We start from the raw sequence: 11307 nt of genomic DNA, 5'->3' as shown, positions 1-11307 counted from the left end.
TTTCAACCTTTCTACTCCAGCTAACTTTTTTTTTGTTGTAGTTAATTTAAAGTTAAAGAACTTTTTTTGTCTTTTTAGTAAAAAATTATTGAATTGTTTTGAATTTTTTACCTTCACTTCATATTTTCGTTAAGTTTTGAAGGTTATAAGTTCTTTTCAATGTTGAATTTTTTAGTAAATTATTCAAAATTAAAAGTTTTAGTAATAAGATTTTTATATTTTGCTACAATTCACCATTTCAATATTTTCTTCAATTGTAATAGGTTGAAAATGTATTTAGGAGATGATTTATGTAATATTATTTTATCAACAATTTGATAGTTATTCTTCCCATTTAACAACCCAGTTGAAGCGTGTTGATTCGTTAACACACAGAAACATGTATTGGTACAATAAAGGAAGATTATTATACAATTTGTTTTTATTTATTTGATTTTTGTAATAGTTTTTTTTACAAAAATTTATAAAGTTTATAGCTTAGGTTTAGCTGATTATTAAACTATTTCGTACTTGTTTAGAGTTTGTATGAAGTATTTCAAAGTGCTTTTAATGGTATATTTCCAAGTATTAAGTAAATTTAAAGTTTAAAACAACTATTAATAGGTAAGTTTGCAAATAAAAACATAAGAGTACTAAATTTAAATTCTGTGAATGTATAATATTTATTTTGTTAAATATAAAAACGTTGAAATACTGTTAGAATAGGTAAAAGTAGGTGTTTCACTTTTTGCATTTATCAATTAAGGCACATACATTTTTAATTAGTATTGATTTCAAATTTGATCAGAATGCCTAACTATGTTTGTCACATTTAAGAATTAAGATTTGTCTTTTTAATAGACAAGAAGTTATACAAGATTGCATTAAAAAGAAAAAAAAAAGATAATGTTTGCTGGCCAGATTTCTGTCAGGATTTTATTACAATTATTAAAATTTTCGTTTACTTAAACATTTATAAAATATATTTACATTTCTATAGGGTCGTTGTTTCAATATATATTTATTTGTGCTACTCTTTGGTTCATAATATATCTATACGAGCCTTCTTGGCGATTCTTACGAGAGGTACATTATTTATGAAGGACTAGCTTTTCATGACAAATCATTAATTTTAAATTTATATGCCAGCAAAATTTGGTTTGCTTTGATAAATATAATTCCTGCTCAGCATCACAGAATGTGTTGTTATTTTCTGCTAACATATTTTTATGTCGAAATAATTCATCTAGACCAGGGGTTGGCAAACTGTTGGCCTCATGATACTTTTCTTTGAAAAACATACTTAATGAGTGGAATTAGATAGAAAAGTTAAAAATATTAAAACTTACAATTTATATCTAAATTTGTTAATTCTTAATATTAAGTGCTTTGAAAATTGTTGTTTTATTAAGTTTTTTGTTTAAAACAGTATTTTTATCGATCAATACAAGTATTTTAAGTGATTGAGGCCTGCAGAAGTCCTTTCCACCTAGTGCGACCCTCTAGCAGTCTAGCAACTTTTTCTAGTAAAATTGGCCTCTTACTAGCTACCGACCTTTAGTCTAGGTAAAAATACACAATTAGGTATTTTAAAAGCAAAATTTGCATAGTTTTAAAATAATCGTATAAACTTAAGAAATTTGTGTCATAATTTTTACTTATGACGTATTTACTTGAAACTAAAAATCTTCATAAGCTGATTTTAATTTTTTATAATTAAATATAAAATAGTAAAATGCAAAACAAAAAATTGCAATTTGTTGTTGCTTTTACCTGCTCAATTTTACTTGGTGCAGGTAAATTCGCTTTCGATGCAAAAGTCATTCAAAATGAAAATAAATCTACATACTGTAAGCTGCTAGGCTTTGTTGAAAGCCTAATAGAAGAGGAAGAAAAAACGAGTTTCCAATCTTTCATGGATGGTCTTTTCTACAAAAAGAGTTGCGAAGAAAAATCTTTGCATGTCTTGCTGTTCAAACTACTTAGTCAAACGTCGGCGAAATTAATTCAATTTCTGGAAAATAAGGCTAACGATGACTCCATTAATGTGTTGGTTTTTCTACTTTTTTGTCTACAGAGTTTATACATGCTAAACAGTTTGTCAATAATCTTGGAAAACAAACTGAAAAATGTTTGCAAGTTGAAACAAAAAAGTTCAAATACATTACAACTCAGTGAAGCTCCAGTTTTTAAAGTTGACTTAAAAAGGACGATTTAGACGAAGAATCTGTTTTAAATGTTAATCTGAAAAAAGAAAGTTCATTGAATTCACAAACAGATCAGCAGACGAGTTTATCTACAAAAACCAAAGTTCTTTCTAAATCAAGTTTGCAAGAAAATCTGTCCGAAGACAAAACATCTTCAACTACAAATGGTACTTTTAATACAAGTTTGCAAGTTCCTCCATTAGACCTCAGCAGTCTAAAATCAGATCCACCAATAGAAATAATATCAAGCAGAGATACGCAAGAGAAAACTTGCACAAACTTACAAAAATGTACATCTGATTTAATTGCTCAAGTATCGCCGTTAAAAGACACGGAACAAAATGTCTTACCTCCAGCAAAAGTGCAGGAAAAACCGTTAGGTACAGAATTGGGTGATTGTAAGAAATTGCAGAAAAATACTTCCGATTTTGAGTCTACAGCTCTCGCTTCGAAAACCGAAGTTCTTTTTAACACAAGTCTAAAAGGAAACCAGTTGGAGCGAAAAATATCATCTTTAAATGCAAAAACTTTTGATTTCGAGTGTAAAGCTCCCGCCTCGACTAAACTTAATTCTTGTGTTCCATGTTCAACAAGCAGTTTGGTAGGAAATACTTCAAAATTACAAAAACCACTTTTAGAAGTTCCCCCAGGGTTCGAGGAAGTTTCTCGAAATTATGCTAATAATATCTTTGTCAATATGCACACAAGTTTGGATGAAATTGTCAAAAACAACAATAATTTTGAAAATAAAATCCAAAACAATTTGTTATCTGTTCCACCCGGATTTGAACCGATAACTAAAACTGCTACTGCTCGCAAATTGATCGTTGCAAACAGTCAGAGTTCGCCAAAAACATCAAGAGTATTAAATGCCCCTCCCGGTTTTGAGAATTTCAACCCAAAACCTCGGAATATCGCTCAGGCAACAGCTCAAACAAATTACAAGAGAGAAGCAAAATTCGGAGTACCGCCTGGGTTCGAGCAGATTACAATTTCATCAAACGCTCCAATGCTAAGAGAAATTTACTCTTGCATTCCGAAACAGACGACTAGTTATAACAAAAGTCTTCTAAAAGTTCCGCCAGGGTTTAAACCTTTACCTGATGCAAGAAAACTAAATTTGCTTCAAGATGCGGAAAAGAGCAACAATAAAAGCAAAACTGAAGCTAAACCATTAAACGCACTACTCGGGCTTAAATCTGCTTCAAAATGCTCTGACAATTCATTCAAAAAGGTTTCTCCACCAGGGTTTGAACCCACACCTAGCACTAATATCAATTTCATGGGATTGGAACAAACTATGTTGAATAATTTAAGCTTAAAAACTTCACCTGCTGCAGAATTATTGTCCGTTCCACCTGGATTCGAGTGCAATGGCCTGGTAAAAAACGACAAGCTAAATGATTTAACAGAAGCAGCTTGTGTTGACATTAGTTGTGAAGAAACGAATACGAAAAAGATTGCTCCACCACCTGGGTTTAATGCGGAAAAGAATACGAAAAATAAAGTATTACCACCACCCGGATTTGATGGAATTCAACCGTTAGTCTCTAAACATGCTTACTCTTTGGATGTACCGCCTGGTTTTGAAAGCAAAGAACTGCTACAAAATGTTCTACAACCTGCAAGTTTTAAAAACAACAGCTGTAAAGAAATAAAAACAAGCATACCGCCTGGTTACAAACCACATTTAAAAGTTCCGCCAGGTTTTCAACCTATATCTAACGCTTGAGTACCAATCAAGACCAGCAAAAACCAAAATTCTATTTTCTATCGTAAAATGAAATGAAGAAGGAACTTTTGCAATCGGACAGATCTAGCAATCAAATTAGTAGCAAGGTTCAACAAGAAAACAGGAACTTACAAAAGTAAACTACAAAAACAATTTAATTAGAGCCAGAGGCGAGGCAACTGGCCAAATAAACTGCCTCCTACAAATAATAAAATAAACAACCGGTACATTTTGTTTCACTTATGAAAGTTAAGTTACATTATTTTCGTTACAAACTTACGACATATAGAATTATTCCTAGAATTTTGTTGTTTTATTGTTAATTTAAAAATGTGCTTTTATTTTATTAAAATTAATGTAACAATACTGAATAACACAACACAAGCTAATATTTTAACCAAGTCAATTTATAATTCTTAAAAATGTATTAACAAATTAATTTAACCTTTTTTATGTAATTGATAGGATTATCATTTTTACTCTCTTTACTGTACTTAATGATATGAAACTTTGAATATTCTCAACCTTAACTAATTGTTTTTTAAATAAAATAGTGGATCAAGTAAGATCGCAGTAAATTGTGCTAATATAAGAAAACTTTTTTTGTAAAATGTTATACAGTATTTGTATGGAAATAAAGTTAACAAGAGAAATCTTTAACAATTTGTTTGTTGTAAACATTTAAACTTAATTTAAAAAAATTTCAACCTAATTTGTAGGTTAAGTAGTCAGCAAGTTGAGCAGTATATTTTTGAGTATTGCTAATAGTTTAACAGTTGTTCATTAATAAATATGTGTGTCAAGACATTATTTAATTAAACATACCAAAATAAGTAGGACACTTATTAAAAGCTATTTAAACTCAGATCCAGCAAATAAAATGACAGTATACTCAAAACTTAACTCACCTTTTTTTTCAAAACTCCCTACAAATAAATACATAAGCATATTTGTAAAAGTAGACCAGGGTTTACAAAACTTTTTTTAAATGGACCCATTTTAAGAAAGTGAAAAATCTATGGCCCCCTCCAACAAGATTACTCAAAAAATTACCATTAAAAAAACTTGAGACTTTTTTTAGAATATCTAGTCTAAGTTGCAAAACTACCATTTGAAACACTTAAGACCTTTTTTGTCTCTTCATCGTCAAATCCATATTATCTAGTGTTAGTTTCAAATTATGACCTCATGGCCCGCCTTAGCCCCTTTGCTTTTGGTCCCCTAAATTTTTGTCATAGTCCCTAAAGGAGGCCGCTTGGCCCACTTTGGCAGACCCCGAAGTAGACCATGCTATGATTTTAAAATACGCTTCACTGATTTTATAATCTCAAAAGGGTTATAAGTTAACCCATGAAATCATGTTAAAAATAACACTATTATGTTTATTGTTTAGAATGTTGAAACACAGTTAGTGTTCAGCTGGTATTAATTTCACTTGCTGTTTAACAAAAAATGCAAAAAGTTTTCTACAACTTTAACTTTTTTCCGTGTGTTTGCTAGTATATGTTTTTATCTCCACCAAAAATATAAAGTTTAAGAAATATTATATTAATTATTTGTTTAAACAGGTGAAAGCAGACTCCGTTAAGCAGGAATTTGAAAAACAAGATGAACTGAAGAAATGTGCATTAAGGGCTGTTTATGCTTTACTGCAAATTCAACAAGTTAAAAAATCACAACAAATGCAAGATTTCCTCACACAAGTTTGTTTTGTTTACATATTATTTGATGTGATAAAAATGTGCTTTTAATTTAAATGAACTTGTTTTTTTAATTCTCAGAGTTGCACATAAAAAAAGTGTTCACCTACAATTGAACAGAATACCTTATAAACTTTTGTTTTTATTCAAATAAACTTACAGCTTTATTAATTACTTATCAAACAACTCAAAAAAGTTTAAAATTTTTACTAAAAATATCATAGGTTCACTAGCGCTAAAAATTTTAACTTAAAACAAATTGAAATAGTGTTAAATATGTTTAGTCTGTTATTTTATAGCAAAATAAATCCAATGTATTATAATTCAACATAAACAAGGTATAATTCTATATTAATTATCACAGATGAAATCGAACTCCGATCTTCAAAGAATGTTCGATTCGATACATAAAGACGCTACCCAAGTAAATAATCAGAAAAAAGTTGAGTCAATGGACCTTTCTTGATAAGTATTTTAAAAATCATAAAAACTAACACTGTTTTATGTTAAGTGTTACTTTGTGATTAGGAAAATATATTTCTTGCTTGCATACTAATATATTTTTTTAGCCTTTAGGTAAAAGACTAGCTATGTTTTTCTAAAACTGTTAATAATAATTTTTTAATAGTTATGAAGGTATTTGATTAAAATTTAAGTTTTTTATTATGAAATATTTTATTTAAATCATCTTTTTTTAGTGAATTAGTTATGTTGCATTATTAATTCCTTTATATTTTTTTAAGGTTAAAACTTCTTTATAAGAAAATGTTTCTTTATAGCACAAATACACTTTACTACAAAAATTATTTTTTGTTTTATATATATATTCTAATTAATTTTACAAGCTAAGCCTTGCTCATAGAGCTCGTCAGTGCTTAATTAAATAGTTCTGAAAAGACGTGTCAAAGTCATAGAAATTGAATTGTTCTGCTTTTATTTAGTAGAGATCTATAATTAGTTTCTAACAATCAAACAAATAACGTTGTTCACTTTACTGAATGAAATGTATAAACATTTAAAGTTTGTTTTGGACCTAACTTATAAGTTTCATAGGCGCACTATACTAACTGAAATATATATAAATCTTGTCCATTCGAATTGAAAAAAAAAACATGTTTTTTTTGATCGAGATAAAAAAATTTGAAGTCAATAAAAACTAGTATAAGTACTTGAATGGCTAACATTAGATTTAAATAGGTTTCAGAAATTTCTAATAATGATTAAAATTTTTGACGAAATTTCCAAATGATATAAATTTGCACTTAGTTTTTGTGATTTTATATTATTTTAACTAATTGCATAACAAATTTTATATAAAGAGCGTTTTTTTTTGTAAAAAATTGGTAAGCTTCATATATTTACTGCCTCTAGTTAAACAAGTTAGTATTATTTTGTAGTAAACTTCTTATGATATGCAACATTTAGTAAAAATGAAGTACCAAGCTGAAACAAAAGAAGACTAAACTATAACCAATAACTATGTTAAAAAATTGAAGCATTGTGTTTCAGCGACTTTTAATTACTTCAATAAAATGGATAACTGAATATTGAAAAATATGTTTATAGATGATGTTCAAAATTCTTCAAATAAGAACGCTAATCTGAGTTGTTGGCAATATAACTTACGACAAAAAATTAAACCAGTTTTATATGGTCTGTATTTCCATACATGATTGTTTCTCGGTTTTAATGTGAAATAAAATGGCTAAAAAACCCCTTATATTATTTACATTGTAAAACTTACAGCTCATTTACAATATAAAAGTTCTCTGCAATTCGTTTTTTTCACAACTAGATGTAACAAGTTTTAATACTTAAATAAAAGACAAACAACAATTTTTAACAAAAAATCTTAAAAGTATTAAACCTTAATTAAAGAATAAAAAAAATATTGAACTGTTTATATAAGTTTGTTCAAAAATTTAAAACCTAGCAAGTATTTTTTTTACAAGTTTTTCGTCTAACTTCAACTGAAGCTTTATATAATTTAATTAATAATATCACTTAAGCTCAGCAAAAAAATTAAAATTTGTTAAAACGAAAGTCACACTTTGACTAAAAATAGTTTTAATAGCTGTCAAGTTCTATTTTTTTAAATGAAATAAGTTGAAAAATAAAACTCTAACTTTTTACTAGATATGCTTTAGTAAGTTACGAAATTAGCAGCTGTCTCGCAGTTATTTATACTAAGTCACCTAGAAGCAAAAAAACAACAACTATTGGGATTAGTTACTATAAAGACAATGTAAATAAAACAGGAAAGAATATTTAAAAATTAGTTTGATTTGCATGTTTGCTGTATGAGCGAATTTTCTTTTTCGTTTATACCCTTTTGTCTTATCTCATACTAACTTTACTTAAACACATTAAAAATTAATAGCTACAGTTAAAATTAACATGAAAATAAGTTTTTTTATTTTGCTGACTCAGCAAATATGCAAATCAGACTGAACTTTAAGTATACTAGCCACAAAAACATTAAAAACGCAGATGGAAACCAGCAATAAAAAATGACAAATTTAAGCTGATCTTTAGGCATAAATTTAAATATAGAAACTATAAAAAAAAGGAAAAGCTAATTAAAAAATTAAACGTTTTTTTTCATACAGCTTAAAAGTCTCTTTACAGCTACTGAAGCTGCAAAAAAACAAGTCTTTAGCTTCTATTAAAATCCTTTACTATTAAAACTATTTTAAAAATAACTTTAAAATATCTGTTATATCAAACTGATTTATGACACTTTGAAAACTATTTAGGTGCTGTTTTTGCGCAATTTATTTAGTAAAGTAAAAGTATAGCTTTTTAAGTTATAACATGTCTTTGAATATTACAAAGCGAGTACTTCTAGGTTATTTCCCGTAGTTTTAATTTAAATTTGAATAATTCTCAAAGAAAATTATTGTGTAAAAGAGTCAGGTCTGGTGTCTAAGGTTCAAAAATACTAGTAATCACTTTTGCGCTATGGAGGTTAAGCAATTTACTTAAATTGTTAGCGAAATTTATTATCAAGATATTTAATAACAGGTATTAGTTCTAAAACTATGTAAAAGTATGTTACCAGAAAAGATAAAAAGATGTTTTCAGCAGCACAGTAGAACCGTGAGTAGAAAAAAAGCATTTTTGTGATAAGTAATCGAAACTCCCTTAATATAAGATTTATGAAAGTACGGCCAGCAAAAAGAAATACGATTTCGCGACGTAGTTAAGATGTAAAAGGACATGTGCAAGACAAAAAAATTGAGGTTTTGATGAGAAATGATTAAAAAGGTGCTGTTAATAGAGTATTTATTTCAAGAATCGCTTATTTCATCACAATTTTGCTGTAGAATAATTTTAAAATTTACAAGACCCGCTAAAATTTATTCTAGCCAGTTCTGATCGCAAAAAAAACTTTTTTTTATCTTGAGTCTAGCCCGCGGATCAAAAAGTTGGCTACACATAACTACAACCTTATAAATTAGACCAACATTTCATTTACAGCTAGAGCATATAAAGCATATATGCCATATAAAGGGATCGTGCTTAAAATTGATGACACTCAAATTAGAAACTATTAATGACCCGTCCTTTTTACAAAATAGTCTCAAAAATACGACTCGACTGCAATTGTAATTTATAACATTATGTAAATGAGTTAAAGTAATTTTACAGCGATATACTTTTAACATCAAACCCAACCATTTTTAACCAAATCTTTAAACTTATAACTTTTTTTTTACTAGTGTTACAAAAAATAATTAGTTTACGTTATAAATAAAATTTGAAATAAAGATAAACAAAATACCAATGAACCAGAGCGCCTTAAATTTGGATTTTACAGTGAAAATACGTAAACAAATAACTTTTTTTTGTTATTGAAAGTTTAAAAACAAATTATAAACTTTTTTTTTTATTTGATTACAATAGATAATTTGGTCATCTTACATAAACAATATAAATTTAAATACAAGTTTTGCATCTCAAAATCTCAAAAAATTAAATAGTAAGACAAATAGAGACTACAGTACAAAGCACAGACAGAAACTATAAATTAATAAAAAAAAATTGTTCCAGTGATATTACAAAATATCTCACTCGCTCGTTTTTAGTTACAAAAGTCTAAATTTAATTTTGAGTTTATTTGTACGTTTATAATTTCATAGTTATAAAATAAATACAAATACAACATATCATTAAATTATAACTCACAAATTTAGTATTTACAAACTGTTAAAAATTAAAGTAAGTAAAATATCAATTAGTTTCACCTCTTTTTGAAGTAAAAAGGAAAGCGACTATTTTAAGTTTGTTGTATACGAATACAAAAAATTGAAAAAGTTATTTATTTTGCTGTAAGTGACTACATAATAGCAGAAATATGCTACATTCTTGCTTAATGAAAATTCAATTTCATTAAAGTAATATTAATCTGCAAACACTTCAAAAGCATTAAAAAGCAATATTATTTAATTTTTACCTCACAATCATCCAAGAAGCGCTGAAACGACAGTAAAAGAATTAGCTATTGTAAATACGTTATTATATGCTTTGATTTTTAGAAAACATATAAACAGATCTTAACTACTAGAGGAAAAATAATGAATTTATTCGTTCAAGACTTTTTTTAACAAACTAAGTTTCGTTTAAAAACCTCTTCAGTGCTTAAATAAAAAATCTAAAAAGATATTAAACAGTCATGGAAAATAGAACTTAAACAGTTAATAAAAACTAGTTTTTACTTAAAAAAAAAACAAATTATAATTTAATTTTAAGATTGAATTTATTGTTAAGTTTAAGTTCTTGTTAAGTTTCAAAATCAATATAACAACAAAAATAATAATAAGTAGTTATATGTAGCTTTCTTTATTATTCTAGTTACTTTTCAAAGTAAACATTACTTAGATAATAATGTAATTAATAATACTAAGTGAGATTTAAGTTGAGATGTATTTTACTGTAGCTAGTTTCAATTATGACGTAACTATTGAAAATTTAAACAATTTTATATTTGTAACAGCTATGAAAGTTTGAAATTTTACTTGAATGCTTTTTATAAAAACTTTTATTTTCAAGAAAATAGTAGCTACATAAAAAACTTTTTAACCGCATGCATAAAACTTTTATTACGAACAACTTAAGACTTGAGTTTTAAAGTGGAGTTTTTTGAAGTGCGAGCAGGAATTAAAATGGTCGTTACGTTTATTTAAATCATCCCTTCTGTCGGCTTTGGCAATCGCGACCTTTTCTAGTATGAAAGTACTGAAAATGTTTTTTTTTGGCTTTGCCAATATGATGGATTGTTTCCCAACCTGTTTTATGATCAACGTTGTTAACTTTAAATTTCCAGATGTGTTTTGATAATTCTATATATTACAAAAAATATCATAAACGCAAATGAAAAAACAGCAATTAAAAAATACAAATTGATACTGATTTTCAGCTATAGAGTCAAATCTTAAAGACTCCAACACAAATACAAACATTAAAGAAAACTTTAGTGTTTATTTTGTTACGGCTTAAACGTCTTCTTAAGCCGTGAAGTTTTTAAGCTTAAAAAAAAGTCTTTAGCTTCTTTTAAAATCCCTTCCTCTTAACACTTATCAATGTGAAATTTCAAAAAAAAATAATTGTAATTTAATAGATATATGACAACACTATGAAAACGATTTAGGTGCTGACTTTGTACAAATCATTTGGTAAAGCAAAAATA

At 27.4% G+C, this 11307-nt stretch overlaps 1 protein-coding gene across 1 annotated transcript; it reads left to right on the top strand.

The window, feature by feature from the left end:
• Positions 1-3971: 3971 nt before the first annotated feature.
• Positions 3972-6084, top strand: LOC145836893 (cullin-associated NEDD8-dissociated protein 1-like). The gene is made up of 3 exons (XM_082944665.1): positions 3972-4025; positions 5487-5621; positions 5983-6084. The coding sequence occupies exons 1-3, from the start codon at positions 3972-3974 to the stop codon at positions 6082-6084; spliced, it is 291 nt and encodes a 96-aa protein (XP_082800791.1).
• Positions 6085-11307: the final 5223 nt, after the last annotated feature.

Source organism: Thalia democratica, chromosome 5 (assembly GCF_965202585.1).
Source record: "Thalia democratica chromosome 5, ktThaDemo2.hap1.1, whole genome shotgun sequence".
NCBI lineage: Eukaryota > Metazoa > Chordata > Thaliacea > Salpida > Salpidae > Thalia > Thalia democratica.
The sequence above is the reverse complement of the archived record's forward strand: the minus strand, read 5'-3'. Positions and strand labels throughout refer to the sequence as shown.